Genomic DNA, 22,733 nt, shown 5'->3' with positions numbered 1-22,733 from the left:
CAAAAGATCGAAAACCTGAATTTTCAGGACAATGCTATTTAGAGCAAAGGAGATATAGATTCTCTGAGGATGCCCGAGTTGTTCCGTTCCAATCTGAGACCGTGTGTGGAAATGATGTGGACGAAGAGATTACAGACTCAAGCCTCGAGAAATTGCTTTCTTCGACGGCTCCTGTAATTGGTTTTCACCGCTTTGGATGGTCACGTTGTGTGAAAGTAGTGTTCGAGTCCGAGTCGTCGCCTACTCACGTCAAGGTTGGATATGTGCGTCATCCGGTACGCCCTTATTTACCCAGGCCTCTACAGTGCCACAAATGTTTGAAATTCGGGCATGTCAGTGCAGTTTATAAGGGTGTGGCAACTTGCAAACAATGTGGTGGACCTCATGACGATGGCAACTGCAACGCTGCCACAAATTGTCCTAACTGCACGGGCGCCCACGACGCAACTTCAAAGGACTGTCCTAAAATAAGGAACCAAATAACTATCATGAAGAAGATGGTTAGGGACCACTCCATGCACAGAGAAGCTGCAAGGGCTGTCCGGCGCAGTACACGTCGTTCACGACACCGCCGCAAACGAAGGAGCAGTGCTAACCGAGTTAAAGAACTGACATCAAATGTCCAGGCTTCACCTTCTTGTCGTTTGCTTTTACCGGCCAGAAATGAAGATGTCTGTGCTTCCGTACCTTTACAGCCGACGAATGGACGAGCCAACCAGCCACCGGCCCGTAATACTTCGGAGTGGATTTCTTTACCATCAAAACCCACGTGTACGCCTTCCACGCATAATGCTGCTGAATGAAGCGAGCAGGACGACAAGATGGATAATAATGACATCAAGAGTATGCTTAGAAATTCGATGGGCTCAATGCGCAAGATCCTTAGTGGTCTAAACACTACGGCGGCTAAACCTGCTGTCTAGTTACTTGAGGTGCTGGAGCCACTTCTTATTGTTCTCCAGTAAGCGAACATGGATGGCCTCGATGTTCGAAGATCGCATGGGGCAGACGCTTGTTATGCAGTGGAATGCTCGTGGCTTACGTGGCCGTCTCTCTGATTTCATACAGCCGGTATTGAAATACCAGTTCCCAGTTATTGTAATCTGCGAACCAAACATGGATTCTACATTTCGTTTGTCTGGGTATGTCCAGCTTTGGTCTCGCAGTGATCACCGTGCAAGCAAGGTGCTAGTTTGTGTACGCCGCGATATGACGTACGTACGACATGACATTCTGTCGCATACAACGAATGATTACGTTTGCTTGACTATAAAGTATAAGAGGCGCACGTTGTCAGTTATCGGAGGATACATTCATCCAAGTGCGAAGATGGACTGCTCTCACCTTAGGTCTGTGCTTCAGGCTGCTCAGAGTCCCCACATTGTCATTGGAGATTTCACCGCTCATCATCCACTCTGGGGTAGCACTGTAATGAACAGCCATGGCAGAGATTTGTGCGACTTCGTGGGTAATTTTGGACTAAGGGTGCTGAAAGACGGATCGCCCACTTTCATTCGGGGTACTTCTTAGAGCAGCTGCCTCGACATTGCATTTGTATCTAGGAGTCTCCTGTCTTCTGCAGCTTGGTCCACGGATATAGAGACTCACGGTAGTGATCACTTGCCTACATATGTTAAGTTTAGGTGGTACCGCCGTTCAGCTACACGCTGCGTTCATCAGACAGACGGGCGTCTCTTCAAGTCATCTGTGAAAACCAGCTGTCAGCGCACTACTACACCAACCGAAGTAGAAGACATCATTTCTTCATCCCTGCGTGACGCAACAAGACTAGTTACCATTCCGCTGCAACGATCACCTATCGACTTACAATACGAGGCCCTTCGTGCTATCCGTCGCCGCACAGAACGGCAATAGAGAAGAAGAAGATCACCGTCAGACCTCTCAGCCTGTCTTCAAGCTCAACGACACGTTCTTCGGCATCTCGACAAGCTGGACAGGCAACGATGGAGGTCGTTCTGCGGTTCTTTGGACCCAAGACAGCCTCTCTCTAAAATCTGGCGGATAGTACGAAGTTTACTATCTTCTCCACAACAAATTCAGCCCTTCCGTGCGGTGGCTCTACATCAGGGTCGGAGTGAATTAGAGGTAGCCAAGGACTACTGTAGCCTTGTCGTTTCCACCGCTGACACTGTGACCCAAACTCTTACCACCACTGTGCCCCCGTGCTTCGACGAACGCATCGAAGTGCCTTTTACAACGCAGGAACTGGACGCTGCAATTGCACTTTCCCGGCGCTCATCGGCACCCGGGCCGGACGGAATTACGTACGCTGCACTTCGCCATCTTGATACAGAAGCATGACAGGTCCTGTTATCTTACTACAACACCTCCTGGGAGTCAGGAAATGTTCCAGATAAGTGGAAGTGCAGCCGCATAATCGCACTGCTCAAACCGGGGAAGTGCCCTAATGAGCTTTCATCTTACCGGCCGATCACCTTAAGCAGCTGCGTTGGCAAAGTCATGGAAAGGATGGTATCGTCGAGATTAGAGTGGCTCTTAAAGAGCAATTATCGCTTTTCTGCGTTCATGAATGGCTTTAGGAGAGGCCGATCAGCCATTGACGGGGTCAACAACTTTGTCTCCGATGTTGAACAGGAAAGATGTCGAGGCAGATTAGTGGCTGCTGTTTTTCTTGACATTAAAGGCACCTACGACAATGTCTTACATTATGCCATCCTTGATGCGCATGAGGATCTACAAATCGGCGGATGACTGTATGCATGGATCGTGAGCTACCTTAGCGACCGTACCGTGTATATTTAAACAAGCGATGGAGATACAGACCATTATAACAGTCACCGTGGTGTTCCCCAAGGAAGTGTTCTCAGTCCAACACTTTTTAACATCACCTTTATTGGACTTGCTACTGAACTTCCTGACACGGTGAAGGTGAGCACATATGCGGACGACATCTGCATATGGGCTTCTGTAGCTACGCGCCCCCAACTGCGTGCTCGAGTACAACGTGCAGTGACCATCACCGCAAGGTACCTACGTCGCCAGGGTCTCACACTGTCCACTGAAAAATGCGCAGTGCTTGCATTTACACGAAAACAAATGACAAGATACCCACTAAGTGGGAATGGAACAGAAATTCGTGCTGTGGCGCAACACAAATTCCTGAGTGTTATCCTAGACCGGAATCTATCGTGGTCAAAACACGTCACAGCCTTGAAGTCAAAGCTCAAGAGTTTTCTCCACGTTCTTCGGGTCATGGCCGGAGCAAGATGGGGCCCTTCGGAGGCAGCTCTCCCGCAACTGTACCAATCTTTATTCGTAGGGTACTCCCGATACAGCATGCCTGTGCTTTCAAGCATGAAACCCAGTTGTGCGAGCACGCTAGAAAGCATCCAAGCTCAAGGATTGCGCACATGTTTGGGCTTACCTCAATGCACACCAACCAAGGGAACTCTCGCCAAGGCTCGGGCTTGTCCAATCAAAGTATATGGGCTCTGCGAGCCTCTTCGAGTCCACCTTTGCCTGTTGACTCGACACAGGCAACATCCCCTATCAGCGCTCCCTGCCAGCCACCGAGACTTCAGTTATTCAAGAGCTATATCGCGGCTCGAGAACGTCATACCGCCAAGATTGTCTCCCCCACGTGTTCCTGAGACACCTCCGTGGCTCCTGCCTAGACCACTTGTCATAATTCAGATTCCTGGGATTATGAAGAAGTCCCTTGTATCATCGATTGGCCTAAAGCAACTTACACTGCAGCACATTTATACTATGTACGACGGTGTGGCACACGTATATACTGGTGGATCTACCACGTCGCGTACCTCCGCCGCAGCCTTTGTCATCCCGCAGATGAAGATAGCTCGACGTTTCAAGATAGATCACAAGACCACATCAACAGCCGCAGAACTTGTTGCTATTCGGGAGGCATTACGTTTCATGTCGACAGAACCCGTTCGTAAATGGACGATACTGTGCGATGCCAAAGCTGCTCTTCAAACCATCGATGGCCTCATGAGACAATGTTCATATCATACTTCATCGACTGAAATAGCAGAGCTTCTTGGCATTGCTTCAAAAAATGGACATGATGTAACATTTCAATGGATACCTGCTCATTGTGGCAGAATGGGCAATGAAGCGGCAGACGCTGAAGCTAAGAGAGCTTTAAATAGAGCCCCGGAAGTGTACATCACATTTTCTCGACAAGACACTAACATTCTACTTCGACGCGTAATGCGCAACTCCATCTTAGAGCACTGGAAGAAACCAGAACGCCAGCACAAGCGGCTGCACAGATGGGACCCGGAAATGAAGTTCTGTATGCCTCACAAGTTGAAGCGAAGCATCTCATGCATTATCCACCGCATTCACCTCGGTGTGGCTTACACGAGACGTTACACCCACTTGATTGGCAGTATTGACACAGGTCCCAATTGTGGTCACTGTCGGTTGCCAGAAACGCTCGAACGTATATTTTTCGACAGTCCAGCATATGTAAGCGAACGTCAGCAACTGATATCTTCGATTGGCTGATATATTAGTCGACCATTAACCGATGAGGTTGTGTTAGGTCCTTAGCCTGACGCCAGCAGCACACCTGTGGTTATACGAGCCGTAATCGCTTTTTTAGAAGCCACTGGACTGGATGCACGTCTGTAGAGTTACCCAGCCTAATAAGAACATATCATCTCTACCTTACCATCGTCATTCATCACTCTTTCACTCCCCAGTCACCCTTTCCCAGTGTAGAGTAGCATGCCAGAGCAAACTATAGCTCAGGCCGACCTCTCTACGTTTCTGTAAATAAATGCCGTCTCTCTCTCTCTTATTTGCCACTAAAAACTCGCAATAATTTCATATATCATGGTAAGCATGCATAAGTCATGCACGTATTGCTGCTAACTTTTAAAATTGGACACAGCATTTAATTGAGAACAATAGATATGGACGGCAAGTTTTCAACCTATTGGCACTGAAGGAATTATCGGAATTAAGAAATCAGTTTCAACAAATCTTATTTCTAAATCGCGGTCATTATCTTCCAAGATTTTGGTTCGCGGAGGTTGTTGCAGAAGCTTGCATGCTTCATATTGGGATGGTGTGTGGTTCAAGGTGATTGCCTCGTATGCTTGTTTTTTTTTTCATTGGACAGCCTGTGATGCTTGACGGAGGGGTACTGCCATTTATCTAACCTGGTTCATTGAAACTGATCAACATAATTTGGCAGCACACAATAATAATTTAGGGACACCAATTTCTGACCTTATACGTGTAATTGTCCCAGTATGAGCAGCCTGAAAAAAGCTACATAAGTTGTATTCAAAATCAAATTCATGTTCAATAAAATAGGTTACCTGCAATAGATACTTGATGAAAGTGCATATAATCATGTATGTGTTGTGGTATCATTGAATTTGCTTTCAACGCACTATGAACGAGCGCAAATCAAGCATGCTTTGGACACATCTTCAATGTTGAAATTGCATTTTCTTTCATAAGGTTGCAACTGTGTTCGCCAAGAACATCAAGAAACATTTGCTGGTAACAGCTCTAGTTTGTGTACATCCTGCTTCTTTTAAGACATATTGTTCAAAATCATTTAAATATACTGACAAATCCAGTTATGCTAAGAGACATTAGTTACTCATGTCACTAAATAGTTTTTTCGGTGTTTCCATCGCAGCTTATACTTGCACCTCAAACGAACTGAGTGTGAAGAATTCTGGACAAACCCGTCATCAATAGTAGCTCACGGAAAAGTTGGCAACTGAATGTACAGCAGCTGCACATGGCTTCTGTTTCCTGTGGAAAGGGAACTTTACTGAGCCACATGACTGCTGTATTCATGTATCTCGCATGTTCAGGGTGTTAAATATTAGGCTTTTTGTTTTTCATTAAAAATTCAGTGCTGTAAGTTGTGCGTTAAAGACACCTTTGCAGATAGCTAAGTGCTCAGGGAAACACAATGTGCAACAATAATTATCACTGTCAGCCGTGCCCTTGAATAATATTCAATAAAGAACTTATTAGTGAATGCAGCAAGCGGCCATGCACGTATTAAAAATTTTGAGCCAGTCACATTTATACATAGGTCCGAAGAATTCTGGCCTGCCTGTGCTCAGATATCCCGCTGGAAAGTTTAGTTGTGGCTTGCATCATTTTACATGCAGGACAGTGAGAACTAGCACACGGCTATACTACTCCCTGAGGGGCCGCATTTAATCTGATCAAGGGTCGAAGCCAAAGACAAATATTATAATGGTTACCTTTTTACTACAGGCTGATGATAGCAAGCACTGACTGCTCGTCCTACCAGGGAGTTGTTTTGCTGATCATCACTGCCTTGCAGGCGTAATCATGGAAAGCACAATAAACTTCCGAGTGGAATATCTCAGAGTATAGACATGGTAGAAGAATGTTTCCAAGTGGGAGTGTGTAAAAACACGACTGCTACAAACTTTTCTGTGCAAATGTGCCCACTTATTGTAGGCACCAAAATTTTGGTATGCTTAGTTGATTGGGCAGCTGACAGCATTATTGTCATACTTTGTGTCCCCCAGGACACATACCTTATCTGCAAAGGCATTTTTGTGTTCTTAGTGCTGAATTTATTGCAAGCACAAAACACGTCTCTGAATGTGTCAGTGCTGCTTCCTTAGGTTTTATGACATGTTTAATTTTTGTGTTATCTGCAGTTAGTCACTTAAAATTGAACATTTTGCATTGCAATAAGGCTGTCGCAGATCAATGGTTTTATTTTCACTGTAATTTTGACAAAATATTTTCTTTTAATGTTTTTGTAACCTTAGTTCATTGTCTTCTCGAATTCATTGCTGTAAGTGCAATAAAGTGATTTTCTGTCATACTTAATCATACCTATCTTTGCCAATACCTAACCATATGTGATATATTACAGTGATACCTAACCATATTTAACATTGTTAATGATGACTGACAGAAGGCATTGTCATTTTTTTCAATTTCAAAATTTGTTTTATTGTTTTCTTGTACAAGACACAAGAAACAAAAGGATGTTGGGGCTAAAGGCATATAGCCTGACAAAGGACCCAACACCTTTGTACACAGTTCGTACTTCAAAAATAAATAAAATAAAAAACAGCTTTCGCACCATCAGTCCTTCATGAACAAAAGAAGCAACAAAGAAAAGATAGCTGCCAAAACATATCATGTTACATTGAATCTGGCTGGAAAGAGTCAGAATCACTCAGGAAAGAGTCAGACTAGAACATTAGAGACATGTGATACATACCATTATATTTTATAGTTATTAACATACATGCAGTACAAGATTTCCATCGCCTGACTACTACCATTACTAGCATCAGTATTTTCAGGATCTATCAAAAAGTATGTTTTCCTGCATTAGCACTTCTTTAACTTGTACCTTAAATGCTTTTTTGTACAATCAAAATTAAGCGTATGTTCTAATTTGTTTAATACGCAAGTTGTTTGATGGGTAAAAGTTTGTTTCTCATAATTTGTTCGTGTTCGTTGTGTACGGCGTAAGATTTGGCGGATAGGATAAGTGTGTTGTCTAGCCCCTTCGTTGGACTCATACAATTTTTTGCTGTCTATGATTTGCAATAATTTCATGTAATAGACTTGATCAGCACGAAGCATATGATATCTTTGAAATAAAGGTGCTGTCCTCTAGTTTGCGTAATTTCCTTGGTGTTTGCAGCATATGCGAAGAACCCATTCTGGAATGTTGTACCATTTTTTAGTTCACTGTGTCTTTTGCGCGAGTATTTTGGGATGGAATTAGAATTCAGGGTATTGCCCAAACCACTACTTGATTGTTAAACACAGATTTGATTTGTGGAGAAACCCATTAATTTCGACTACTTACGGTTCCAAGATACCTAAATTGAAGCGCACTGGGTGAGAAAAAAATCAATTGTTCGACTGCTGCTTTTTGGCTGTAACAAACTTTCTACCTTCATGTATTTTCTACTGGACCAATAATGTGTTTGCTAAGCTAGCCTGATAATTTTTGCTGCACTGATAGAAGTCTGCTCGAAGAAAACAGTTTGTGCCTTTTGTATGTGTGCATGTTCCTGGACCAAGTATCTGGCCAGCACGTTAATTGCTTTGTATAAATATAGTTATTATAAAGCATGCGTGTTTTGGGACAAAGTGTGCAGTCATTCTTATGTATAATAAAGGTTACAAGTATGCAGCAAGATTTGTTGAAATTTCGCATTTGCTTTTGGATGTGCAGTATAATGCATTCCAGGCAACACCAGAAACGAAAATGAGTTGACGTTTGAAAGCCCGTCTTGTCTCCAAGCAAAACAGAATATCGTAATGATAGGCGGCAGTCAATAATTGATCCTTTCAACAAATAGGGCACCAATTTTGTTGATTAGAAATGTTCCAGCAATCAATTCCATGACAAATTATGCTGCTGTTCCTACTTGTCACTCTCGACAGTGAACAGCTAAATGCACCGATTGCAAAACGCTGACAAGATGCAACAAATGAACCTCGGGAAACGCTCAACAAGCTGGTTTGCAAAAAAAAATAAATGTCTAAAAAGGTGTTAAAAGATCTAGCAGAAGTCTTTTTAGAATCTTGGCAAGACGTTTACTAGGCTTCTAATAAATAAAGTATAGTAAATGTTCACAAATGTGTTTTTCAAAAATCTAGAAAAACGTTTTATTTAGAATTCTTGCTAGAAGTTTTCTGGACATATAATAACGTGGCGTTAGCACAGCAGCAGGAGGTTCTCAAACTGCTTAGGTTTAAATAAAATCTCAACAAGACTTCTTTTACACTTTTTAACTATCCGTTTCGAACATTTACTAGAAGTTTTTTAGCTTTTCTTCTGTTCCGCGGGAAGGTCTCCACGACCGAGTGAGCTCTTGAAGGTTTCGGCAATCAACGCGACACCCATAAAATTCGGATGAAGTCCATCCGCAGCAAGAGAGCGCCTTGGCGGCAACTGCTCGGATTGATAGTCGATGTATGACACCTTGCTGGGTCTTCGGCAGGAGGCATTGACTGTCTCGTTGAATCGACGAGCGTCCCGGTTGAAGCGGCGCACGAATTGTTCGTTCGATCTTTCCAGGTGTTGGCTGAGATAACGGGGCAGCACGCATTAAACAACGAGTCTTTTAAGTTCTTAGCGTGTTTGAAGCGTGTTGTTTACAAGGCTACGAAGGTGTCGTAGCGATTCGTCTAATTCCCATGACGCCAGCTCGCTCGTAGCGAGGTGGAAAACAAGCGTTGTCACAGATCGTGCTTTGCCAGCCAGGTCTTTCTCGAGGTCGAATGTGGAGGCTCCGCGGATTAAAAAGATTGCAGGTGTCGCCTTATCAAGCGGGTTGAAATGCCGGTACAAATAACTTGTTTGCGAGTTTATGATGATGGCTGAGGTTGGTGCATGTTTAGAGAACTTCCGTGAGATCTGCTCGACTAAAGGTGCGCCTGTGGCTGGTCTTGTCTAGGCAGACATGGTGGTGGAGGGGCCGTAGCGTTGCAAGTAGTCAAGTATATCCTCTGTGAGCAGTCACAACGTGGTTTAATTCGACGTTTCAGCCAGAGTCTGGCCTTCATCAGGATTGAGGGTACAGTTTATTGGTGCACAGCTTTATACAATCATAAGTAAAAGAGAGATGAGAAGGAAAGAAAAAAAAGTAATGAGAATGTGAGGTTGACTACCCCGGTCGCGCCATCCACTCTTTCCCATTTACGCTTCCCCTCCCTCTCTCGTTTCTCCCTCTTTATTTTTTTCTGTTTTTTTCTCTGACATTCACCTTTAGGACTTTCGGAATCTGCCCATCCTTTCATTCACTAACGTCTTGTTCCCGACCAGAGGCTACTGCATGGTTCTGGCTTTTTGACGTGGGGAAAAAGAGCTTTTTTAGGAAGCTTAAATCTTTATCTACTCAGCACCTCGTGGACACCTCGTCGTTGAAAGAAGGGCGCCGCGTATGGCCGCAGAGGCTGGCAAGCGAGTGCAATGTCAATTCTGGCCCACTTCTGGATCAAGCAGGCAGTACAGGCCTCCCGATTGTGCACAGGATTGCTGTTGGGCATGTCATGCTTGACACAGTTGATTGGATAGTAAGGTAGAAATAAAAACAGACAACAGCTGTAGTTAGAAAGAGTAGTTACCCTTGGAAGTATTTTTAGTTATCCAGTGTCCGTCACAGTGCCATGAACTAGGTTATTATTGTCATTATTGCCACTATTGTTTTCTAATGCTTTAATTCGTGCAAGTGTACCCGCATTCTAATTTAATCCTCCATCGAAGATGTTAGATCGGTGGATAAGGTATGACTCTCGTTATTCACGATCTCGGTTTGATTTAAATCCCGTCTCTAAGAGTGTTACAGATAGTTTGTCGAATCCATGGTCAGAAAGGTTGAGATGTTTCAATAAAGGTAGACTTGGGGCTGATTTCGCATGGACTCTGTGAATATTGAAACGAATCCTAAAAGGTGTTTTTGTGTTTATGATGTACTGCATACTGCACACTTTGCATTCGAGTAGGTATACCACGTTAGAGGTGTGGCATGTTACGTTTTCTCGTATGTTAATAAAAAACTTGGATTGTGTGCTGGTTGCTTCGTATGTTTGTCGCATCGCTTTACATACAATACATCGTGACTTTAAACATGGATGGCATGAATATTAGGTGTTGAAGTATTCATTTGAGAGTGGACAAGTGTGTCTTTGAAGTTGCATGGTCATCGGTAAACGACGCCAGGAGCGGATGGGTATGCGCGTTTCAGACGTTCACTTCGTTCGAGATTGTTAATGTGTCGTTTAGGGATTTTCACATTGGCGAAGTTTACAACTACAACACCACCATCCAGGAACCTACTAATTGTACAAACGAGCACCAATCTATGAACACACCCTCTGACACTGTGGTTATAAACCTATCGGACACAAGTTTGTCACCTGAAGAAGAAGAACTACTATCTAGAGGACTAAGCTTCTGCCCAACCAAAAAATGTTTTGACGAATTCTACTTGCTCCTAGACCTCGACAACTTCGTTAGAAGCTTAAGGTTGCGCGAATATTCATTGGAAACGCCTTCTAACCACGAAACAATTCACCGTCGTAAAACAAATGATTGTACACCAAGCAGTAATTGATATAAGTGTCTGGACATTATATCATCGCAGTATAAAAAGATATAGCACACGAGTACCACAGACAGAAGGGAAAGCGACAAAACTTGACAAAATATGAAAAAATTAACATGAAAAATCTGGCATCTAGGACAGACACAACAGTAAAACCTGCTGAAAATAAAGAAGCAATTGCAGTCTTTATTGCAACAAACTAGTTACAAGAAGCATACTACGAACAAGACGACTCAAAATTTCACGAACGTCTCCCACGGGATCCTACAGACGAATTCAAACGTATCGTATCAGCAGAACTAAAGAAACTGTCGGACGCGGAAAAGGTAACCAACACTGACCACAAACTAATGCGAGCAGCATACCATCGTCAAGGTCGCTTATACATCCTGCCACAAATTCATAAACCCAGTAACTCAGGTCGACTAATCATATCAGGCCTTGGTATAATAACTGAACCCATATCAGCGCACGTGGATAAAATAATTAGCCACATTCCATGCACCCTCACGTCTTAGATAAAGGGCACCACACATTCTTTTCTCGAGACATTGCAGGTCTGCGTGTGCGGAAAAACTCGTATTGGGTTACTTTTCATGTGTCTCATTGTATACAAATGTTCCTCACAATGACGACATAGCTGCATTACGAAACATGTACACAGACCATAGACAACCTGACACCCCAGATTTCTCTGCCATGGCAACTTTGACGAGGATGGTCCTAGAAATAAACTTACCTGAAATTAACCGAGAGTATTTTCGACAAATCAGAGGGACCGCCATTAGCACCAAAATGGCCCCCAATTATACCAACACATATATGGGAAAGCTAGAATCCGAATTTCTTGCACAAAGTTCCCGGAAACCACTCTTATACAGAAAATATAGGCGACATCTTTCATATTTGGGCCCACAGCGAGGATGAACTTCTGAACTTTATCGGCACTTAAAACGCTGAACATCTGAACATACACTTCAGACACACCTACTCGCAAGCAATCGTAAATTTTCTTGGTATTACCATAACGATAGAAGAAGACAAGCTTTCCACAACCCTATATCGCAAACCAACGGATCGTCAATAATACCTTTATTACCAAAGTGATCACCCGCGCCACTGTAAAAACAGTATTCTATACAGCCAGACTCAGCGGTTTAAGTAAATCTGCTCAAGAGATGGTCATTTTGATACGAGCTCACAGAGGCTAAAACTTATGCTAGATAAACGAAAATACCCCCCCTCCCATGCAATTCATGACGCCATTCTGAAAGCGAGATAACTGAAGCGTGTTGACTTACTTATGAAGTGACCACCGTAAGGAGACTCGCAACAAACAAACCTCTGTCTAACTTACAGCACAACCTTCCCCATTGCAAACAAAATCCTTAAACGACATTACAACACTTTGCAACAAAGTGATCGTCTGAAACGCGCATTCACATCCACTCCTAGCACCATTTACCGACGACCATGCAACCTACCTCAAAAACACACTTGTCCACTCTGATATCAATACTTCGACCCCTATTAATTCATGCTGACCTTGTTTAAAGTCACGATGTCTTGTACGTAAAGTAATGGGAGAAACAGACAAAGCAACCAGCACACAATCCAAGTTTTCGATTAACATACGACGAAACCTAACATGCCATTCCTCTAATGTGGTATACCTACTCAAGTGCAACGTGTGCAGTATGCATTACATCGGAAACACAAAAACACCTTTTAGGACTAGTTTCAATAATCACAGAGGCCAGGTCTACCTCTATCAAAACATCTAAACCTTTCCGACCATGCATTCGACAAACTATCAGTAACGCTCTTATAAACGAGATTTCTATCAGAGAACGTGAACAACGAGAGTCATACCTCATCCACCGATCTAACACCTTCGATGGAGGAACAAGTGAGAATCTGGGTACATTTGCAGCAATTAATGCATTAGAAAACAATAACGGCAATAATGACAATAAAAACTTAGTTCATGGCACTTGAGCTGTGACAGGCACTGGACAACTCAAGATAGTTCCAAGTGTAACTACTCTTCCTAAGTACAGCTGTTGTCTGCTTCTCTTTCTACCTTACTATCTAATCAATCGTGCCAAGCATGACATGCCCAACATCAACCCTGTGCACAATCGGGAGGCCTCTACTGCATACGTAATCCAGAAGCAGACCGGATTGACATTGCACCCACTTGCCAGCTTCTGCGGCAATACGCGGCGCACCTGTTTTAACCACGAGATGTTCAAGAAGAGCTCAGTAGTTTAAGGCTTGAACTTCGTAAAAAAGCTCTTTTTTTTTTGGACACCGTACCGCCACAGCCATGCAGGGCCGTCTGGTCGGGAACAATACGTTAGTGGAAGGAAGGATACGCAGACCACAGATATCCTAAAGGTGAAAGTCAAAAAAAAAGGAAAAGCAAGAAAGAAGAAAGAAAAAAGAGAAAGGGGGAGAAAAGGGAGATAGTAGGGGGGGAAGGTTAAAAGAGAAAGAGTGGAAAGGGGCAGCCGGGGGAGTCCTCCTCATATCCTCATTTCTTTTTTAAAGACGACAGTCTCTTTTAGGGACCTTTGACACAAAAATTTTGCTCTTTCTGTCTGTACGTTTGTCTGTTTGTCCGCTCTTAACGGTACCCTAAAAGGCACCAAAGTGGCCAAACGATTCTCCAAATGGCCGACCCCATCCGCAGTGCCCACCAATATTGCTCAAAGTTTAGCGTTCATACTTGCGTGGTTTTCAATTAAAAAGCAATAATTGCGCATATCTCAAACACCAGAACAACACGGTAATATTATGTATGTGTATTTTTTACTAGAAAAGGCATACATAAGTAATTCTAAGGACCGTAGCGTTTATCATGCTGCGCTGACCATGCAACGCTTGAACGAAAAGGCAAGTGTTTCCAACGCTTTGCTAAGACAACACGGTGGTGGCACCTAGCTGCCACCTTGCGTTCTACACCTTATCTCCTGCGAGACGGGCGCGCAAGGCGCGCGCGCTTTGTTTCCCAAAATAACTGCCAAAGAGCGCTGATGTTTTACGTGTGACGTCACTTGACGCGCTCGTTCGCCTCCGCTGCACGCTCGAGGCATTCTGGTATTCTGGAGGCATGCAGCGCCTCTAGAGTACTATTCACCAGTTCACCAGATACGGGGCCATTTTTTCTTTTTCTTTCTTTTCTTCTCTCTCTCTCCTCTCATATAAGATTGTATAAAGCTGAGCACCAACAAACTGTACCCTCAATCCTGATGAAGGCCAGACTTTGGCAGAAACATCAAAATAAACCACGCGCATGTGTGTGTGTGTGTGTGTGTGTGTGTGTGTGTGTGTGTGTGTGTGTGTGTGTGTGTGTGGGTGGGTGTGTGTGTAGAATTTCACTATGTATGTTTAACTGAATATCTGCGGTTGTCTCTGTTTTTACCTTTGTCATTCCTCTAGCGTGCTTGTCTTGAAAGTTGTCGATGTGAACGAATCATTGAACGATTCAAAGCAACGCCACCACCCACACCAGTAACATTTTCTCGCGTGGTGTTTCTGTATAAAATGGCTAAGGTTGCCTACTGAGGGCCAATTTAGGGTGGTAGGTCTACTTCTTTTGGTAAAAACCCAAGATTGTGATCTCAAGCTCAGCCAGGGTTATCACCCTGAGCTGCATCAGCGCTGTCGAAAATTGTCGTTGGCTTCTTTGTCCGGCCACTGAGAAGCCGAATGAACCTTTGCTCGCACATTTGGGGGGATGAACAGCTCGACAAAAGCCATGTGAGCTTATTAGTCAAATGCACTGTCCGAATACCGCACGAAATTGCACTGAACTGCGAAAAGAGCCAAATGAGACACTGTCTAATATACAGTGAGAGCGCATCTCCAAATGTAAAGAAAAATAAACAGACCAATTTAGCCGACCGTTGTAATGCATGCACTTGTGGTCCTCGCCTGTAGGTGAGACATTATCTAAGAAAGTGGTCATTGAAATGGCCACTCGGTATTTCAAGCTTACGTTCTATCAAAGGACGCATCTGTCCGCCGTAGTGGTCCTTCACTTAGCCTCTCCAATGAAGAGAAGGCGCCTTGCAGCATGCGCTCGTGTGTTTAGGCATATCATCTGTGTATGAGCTCGCCGTTCTATAGTTATCTGATTTATTCAGTTCTTCAGGCCTATAATAAACAGAAAGAGTTTGCGCGTGCTCTTCTTTTCGCAATCTTTTTTACTACCTAGCACGCGAAACACTGCAAATCGAGAGAGTTCTAAAAGCATGCTCTTTTGCTTGTTTCGTGCAGTTTTCTGCAAGAATCTCCACGTTGGCTGCTCACGAAAGGTCGCATTGAGCGCGCTGAGCAGTCTATGGTTCGCATTTTGAGGATCAATCGACGTCCGGTGCCCGACATGGACCAGACCATGAACAGCCTCGTCCTCTTGACAAAATCGGTGAGCTAAAATGTGTCGTGTGCTTCTCAGGCCTTACTTATGGTGACGAACAGTGGGAAAAAAGCTCGAAAAGTGCCACTTCATTGGTGTTTCATTCACTCATACGTGATTAGGCCAACAAAATTCTTTGTGATATAGACTATTGAAAACAAGGTTCTAGTACCTTTGAAATTTGGTTTACTAACTACTTGTCACATATGTATAGTAACCGGTTACAAAGTGCAGTTGTTAATGCGGAGGTTAATAAGCGATACTACCTCCGTCGTTACGAACGCACCTAATAATGGCTACTAACTACAAAACTGTAGTAGCCGTGATCATTTCGCCTCCCTGATCACCCGTTTGTTTAATGGTCCGATTCACGAGCATCAACACTGCGATATGTCATTGGGTAGTTATGCACACAACGTCAACGCCACATACGTGTACACGGGTTTTCGCGACACGCACACTTCATGAGCCATTGTACACTGTAAGCAAAAGTTAGCCGAGATGGAGTTTCTCTAGCACATTAGCCCACAAAACTCCCCTGCCCCAAATATTTACTCCCAGGTAGGGAGTGAACTCAGCACATGTCGTAAAACGCCCCCTGCTTAATGACAGAGTTAATGAATGACATGACCTTGCTAAACTCCCCAGGGAGTTTCAAGTCATGTGATTACAAGCTGTCTATGGTAGCTTTAAAAGCCCGTTTTGCACGTTACTTGTGTGTGTGTGTGTGTGTGTGTGTGTGTGTGTGTGTGTGTGTGTGTGTGTGTGTGTGTGTGTGTGTGTGTGTGTGTGTGTGTGTGTGTGTGTGTGTGTGTGTGCGTGTGTGTGTGTGTGCTGGCATATGTTTGCACATCGATGTGAAACACCAGTGCTTTGTGTGGTTAACCATGTGAGCATCTGTCGATAGGCAATGAAATTATCAGTGCAGCGAAGAATTGCAATGACCGGTTAGTGTTCACTGCGATCATTTCAATATATTTTGCACCGTTGAACCACGCTGCACATCGGTCCAATTCCTCAACTAAACACCATGAATTACGCACTTCAAAGGGCCGAGTTACAATAAATTAAGAAGAATAATTTAATGGTAGCAAAATTAAGCTGTCATGATCGGCAGCGCTTGCTCCTGGAGTTTCAACGTAAAGCGGTCTGACGTAGGCTTCGCTCGACCACGGCAGGCTGGCTGGCAACCGGTGTGAAGGTTGCGGCGACGAAGCGCTCACTCCATCTTCGCCGATGGTCCCTTCTCGGAGTGTCACATTGGCTGCAACATCTAAGTGGTAAGAAGGCCTCGCTATACCGTCGGTATCAAGCCGGCGTCGTAGCGAGCTCGTACTGTACGCCGGCTGCCGTGGCGACCTCTACGAGCTAGCACCGACCACCGGCGAGGCAAAGAATGTGTTTCACAAAAAAATAAATGCTGCTGGGGTGAATAACAGTCTTTTACGCTTTGCGACCGCTGCTGTCAAATGACCAACTACAAGGCGAGCGCCTAACGAGGCGGAGTACAATCGTCACCGATTGCTCCTGGAGTTTCACTCTGAAACTTCGAAGCGGTCCGAAGTAGGCTTCGCTCGACCACGGCAGGCTTCCCGGAACCCAGTGTTAAAGTTGCGCCGGCGACGCACTCCTCCCGTCTCCAACGATGGTAGCTTTTCGGGGTGTCGCCAGTATTTTACCGGCTGCGACATCTAAGCGGTAATAAAATCTCGTTATGCCGTCAGTATCAAGCCGGCGTCGTCGTGAACTCGCACTGCGCGTTGGCCGCCGTGGCGAGCTCTATGAGCTAGCACTGACCACCGGCGAGGCAAAGAATGTGTTTTTCAAAAAATAAAGTCTGCTGGGATGAATAACAGTCTTGTGCGCCTTGCGACCGAAGCTGTGAAATGACTAACTGGAAGGCGAGCGCCGAACGAGGTGTAGACACGCAGAAACAGCGTAAGGCATGCATGCCCATGCAATGCAGGCGAGCAACAGGAACCGCGACAGCGAACCATCTCATTCGTTTAAGTTTATCATCCATAGCTTAAAATTCGTGGATAGCGGACACCTATTGCTGTGCATGGGAAAAATAACGAGGCGTAAACTACACATCAGCAAGCATTTTGTGATCGCCAGCGGTCATTCATCGAATCACCGTTCCGTACTTAGCGGTGGTCTACCTCGCTTCGTCGCTGGAGCTGCTGAATACGCCTTGTTGATGGCTTCATTCATGGCCGCTCGGGCTTTGTGTATGATTCAGTGCATTTCATTGATGTATTGATTGATTGATTGATTGATTGATTGATTGATTTGTGGGGCTTAACGTCCCAAAACAATCATATGTTTATGAGAGACACTGTAGTGGAGGGCTCCAGAAATTAAAAACCGCAGCCCTCCGGGCTGCGGTTTTTTTTCGTGCACCCAAATCTGAGTACATGGGCCTACGATTCAGTGCATTTTGCGGATTCACACACGAGTACTGCTAATGTAAATACAGCCCGTACGACAGAGCACCAAGTGATAAACCCCAATCGCTATAGGTAAACAATATTGAATATTAGACAGACTTAAGATAAAAGACATGAGTGCTGAAGTGCTTACATCAGGCCACCGCAACTTTATACCAACGCAGTGCATGTTTATTGCTTAATTATTAGCAAAAAAGGATCCCTCCAGGGCTACATGGGAGGTGAGAATATGGTATCTATATACACCCTGTGACTGAATCGTAGGTGTGCAGCGCGGGTGGCAAGCTGTGGTGAGTGTGAGTTTTGTAACATCGCGTGAACGTTGTGTGCACATTTATGTACTGTAATCATTGCTGTGTGCTTCCAAGGTGATGCAATTAAAGTTACGCTTGCACATGGTACGGCTGCTGACAAAATTGTTTTCTCGATTGATGTAAAAATTTTCTCCTATATTGACTTGAAAAAGTTCCCCGATGGATGTAAATGAAAACCCCCTGGCACCATGCCAAAACTCTCTACCGATGGAACGTAAAGTTTTACTCCCTCTGGACGGTGTTTATAAAGCCCCCATCGGGGCGTGCGCTAGAGAACAAGTCATTTACTCCCATCTCCGCTTATTTCTGTTTACAGTGTAGGAGTATGTATACACGTGTACATTCCATTTGGGACCTATAGGGGGTACCTTGAAAGCCACGTGGTGCAGCGCCACATATGATGCGGCAGCACAACGTTAAGCAAACGGCAGCACCTTACTGCTTTGTTAGCTTAGGCAGCGCCGCCTCTATTTAATCAATGCCAGTGCAAACGCTCGCACCTGGATGGACGCCGTTGGTTCCCCTTGGTTCAAGGAGTTGTTGTGCGACGCTGCTTGAGGGGCAGTGCTGCTTGCGCCATGCGCTCATCGAAGGGAACATCCCTGTCCTTGCCCGGAGACTCGGTAGAAGCTGTTTCCCTCCTCTTTATAGCGCATCTGTCAGATTTCCTCATTCGCCCTTCTTTTTCGGTAGATCTCTCTGTATGCGCTACGCGGCGCTCTTTGTGCCAGCGGTATTCTAGAGTGGTGCTTGAGGGATCGACAGCATTCGGGCACCACACAGAAGTTTAGTCGCATTTGGCAGTGGTCCTGCCCCTGATAGTTGGTTATCGCTAAACGTATCATGCACCATACGTTGTCACGTTGATGTAACCAGGGGCATTGTTGATGAACACCAATTAGTGCGTGTAGTTGGTTTGGTCCAAATAGCAGGGAAGCTGCCTTCGCTTCAGCAGCGGAATGGAATCGGTTATATTACACACGCTTTTTTTAACTGTGCATCGTTCCGTAGCTTTTTATGAGTTTAGAAATTGTCACTTTCCCAGACTGCCGGAAATATGGCACCGCTGACCAGGGGCGTAGGCAGAATTTCTTTCTTTTTCGTGGACAGGCGAGAATGTGTGGTGTTATGACTGGCAGAAGAATAACATAGCCTTGCAAGAGACAGTCATCGGTGAGCTCTGCTAACACGGTCTGCGTTCTGCAGCAACGCGAGAGGCGTACGTGTGCGCCACATGGGACGCGCATCGGGGTCGCTGAGACGCGCAGTCGGAGTCGGACAGGAAGCGCGTGCTCGGACTGGGTGATACAACAGACAGACAGACAGACAGACAGACAGACAGACAGACAGACAGATAGATAGATAGATAGATAGATAGATAGATAGATAGATAGATAGATAGATAGATAGATAGATAGATAGATAGATAGATAGATAGATAGATAGATAGATAGATAGATAGATGGATGGATGGATGGATGGATGGATGGATGGATGGATGGATGGATAGATAGATAGATAGATAGATAGATAGATAGATAGATAGATAGATAGATAGATAGATAGATAGATAGATAGATAGATAGATAGATAGATAGATAGATAGATAGATAGATAGATAGATAGATAGATAGATAGATAGATAGATAGACAGACAGACAGACAGACAGACAGATAGATAGATAGATAGATAGATAGATAGATAGATAGATAGATAGATAGATAGATAGATAGATAGATAGATAGATAGATAGATAGATAGATAGATAGATAGATAGATAGATAGATAGATAGATAGATAGATAGATAGATAGATAGATAGATAGATGGATGGATGGATGGATGGATGGATGGATGGATGGATAGATAGATAGATAGATAGATAGATAGATAGATAGATAGATAGATAGATAGATAGATAGATAGATAGATAGATAGATAGATAGATAGATAGATATGCTCGTTGTGTAAGAAGTTTGCAAAGAAAGATTTCGCATTAAAATTAAGGTGGCTACGTCACCTTATGATTCTGGCATCAAATTTCTGTGATGTTACAGATGCTGATAGCATGTATTGCAACCTGTGCAAAAAGTGCTTCAAAAGAAGTTATAGCTGTAATAACGAACTCTAAACTCTCATTTATTACTGACATTCAATTTTGTGCTAAAGAACCGCAACGCCGATTAGGCGCGCCGAAATGGCATATCAAATCAGTGTCACACGACACCCGTTGTTTTTCTTTTTTTTTTTTGAGCAGGTGCATTCAGCAACGCTGTCTTCGGCAGCGCACGTTGCACCATGTCACTGCAAGCGGAATGAACACGCACCAGCAGCAAACGCCGCGTCTCGTCAACGACCAGCCGGACAGCCCAGCATGATAATCAAAAGGGTTTCAAAGCGCCACCCCACGCCTATTGGTACAACTTATCGAAAAAATGCTCCTGTCTACAGCAGCCGTGAGGCGCTGTATGAGGGGCTCTCTTCGCCATGACTGTAAAGCACACGCCAAGGCTTGGGGATGGGCGAGAGCAGGAAAGAGCTAGAGTAGAGGGTGGTGAACATCTGGCTGGCATTGATAAAATAGATGACGCGTTAGCTTAGATGGCGCAAACACCTGTGGCCGGCGCGTCAGTTCTTCGAGAAGGATTCAAATCGTAGGGGGACATTCTTCCGTGATGCCTCGATGAATGACTGGAAAAACCTGCATGAAAGCGGCCATGTTTTCCCCGTTAATGAGCGCTTTGCTGCCCGTCTTTCGTCAACTCATGGCTAAATGTGTGCGTCTTTGTGTGCACGTTAAAGAAACCCAGGTGGTCGAAATATCCGGAGCCCTCCACTACGGTGTCTTTCAATCATATGGTGGCTTTGGGATGTTAAACCCCACAAATCAATCAACCAAATGCGTGCGTCAGGTGTGCGCAATGCAAGATGCTTACTTCATTACTGTCCCGGTAAGCTATAATCATTTCACACTTAGGATATTATTGGTGAGTGCCCACTACTAGCGTACCTGGAAAATGCTCCGAGCATTTAGAAATATCGATGACTCCATGACCACTTGCGGTGGTAATTGTGGTTAGAGACTGGGTGGCAAGCTCGCTTGTTGCGGCTTCGTGCCACGGAGATTTTCAGCCACCGAGTCTAGCGAAGTTCTTTGCTTGAAATTGGCGGCATCATCATCGCTCATCACGATTATCATGATTGCCGCTCGCGCCATTCATGCTAAGAGCTTGAGGCGTGAGCGGGAAAGAGAACGCGCTATGATTTCGGCCAGGGACGCCACTGCTCCGTTTCATGTTTCGCTTCACCTTGTAAAGGGCGACGATGACGGCACGGTCCCTTCGGACACCATCACGTCTCGCTCAAACACTAAAACCTGTTCGCTTTTGTGTTACTTTTTGAAACAAACAGTGACATGCCCATTCGTCGCCACAGCATTCGCGAAGCTTTGTTTTTTACCCCGTAGTTTTGCTACTCCGCGTTCTGCATAATTTCCTCCGAACATGCAGATTGTTTAGCAATAAAAAAGACACTTCTGGATAAACCACTCCGAAGGAGGGGATTTATTTTATCACTTCCGGTGGCTCTTGCCGTTGCAGCTAGAGCACTACGTTTTAGCCACAAGCGCGTTTGTGTTGCCATGGGATGAAGGACGACGAGATTTCAACTGAAAAGGACGCGTGTTTTTTTTTTGCGATCCCGTCCTTACCCCGATCTTTGCTCCGTGCTCTTAGTGCGTAGCTCTTTTAAAAGCTACATATGGCGCCTCAGCGAGGCAACTGGAAGAAAACACCACAGCAGGATGCCATCGTGGCAGCCTCGACATCGTCAGTGCCAACACAGCAGCAGCAGGCACAATCCAAGCCAGCACGCTCCAAGAAAACCCAGCCGCAGAAACTCAGCAGCCATCACACTGCCGCCCTCTCCCCGGCTTCGAGCAAAGTGAAGGTGCACACCGGAGCTTCCTCATCTCCTGCCACTGCCGTGGCTATCTGCGAGGGATCCCCCCTGGCAGCAACACCTCCGCATCTCGTCCTTCAACTACTGCGGCCGCTGAGCAGACGGCGTCCGCCTCCAGTGAGCGTGGCGTGCCCCCAAGCACGCCCCGCGTTCTGACGGTCCCCACGTCGTTGGCGACCTTTCTCCGAATGAATGTGCTGCCCCCATTGTCTTTCGGCCCATCGGGCAGAAGGCCAACTTCCTCGCTGTGTCTAGGGATGCAATCGCCGCCATCCTTTCGGGGTTTCCAGCCACCAAACGAGTGCGGGTAAATTTCTGGCGCAACCTCGTTGCTGTCGACACCCACGCTACCACCAATCTGACCACCCTACTCGAGGTTGGGATGATCTGCGAGACCAAGGTTTGAGCCAAACAACTCGACCTGAACACCTGTGTTGGCATTGTTAGGGCGTTTATTAGCTGGCACACAGCGAGCATACTCATT

The 22,733-nt window shown here is 45.0% G+C and overlaps 1 protein-coding gene across 7 annotated transcripts in view; it reads left to right on the top strand.

Moving 5' to 3' along the window:
• Nucleotides 1-22,733, top strand: part of LOC119160822 (organic cation transporter protein) — a 314,044-nt gene that overhangs the window by 165,363 nt on the left and 125,948 nt on the right. For all 7 annotated transcript variants that reach the window (XM_037413072.2, XM_075880783.1, XM_075880781.1 and 4 more), the window contains one exon: nucleotides 15,387-15,534. In XM_037413072.2, the coding sequence (XP_037268969.1) occupies nucleotides 15,387-15,534 (148 nt within the window). The remainder of the gene's footprint in view (nucleotides 1-15,386; nucleotides 15,535-22,733) is intronic.

The sequence above is a fragment of the Rhipicephalus microplus genome, chromosome X (genome assembly GCF_043290135.1).
Source record: "Rhipicephalus microplus isolate Deutch F79 chromosome X, USDA_Rmic, whole genome shotgun sequence".
In the NCBI taxonomy this organism is placed as follows: domain Eukaryota; kingdom Metazoa; phylum Arthropoda; class Arachnida; order Ixodida; family Ixodidae; genus Rhipicephalus; species Rhipicephalus microplus.
The sequence above is the reverse complement of the archived record's forward strand: the minus strand, read 5'-3'. Positions and strand labels throughout refer to the sequence as shown.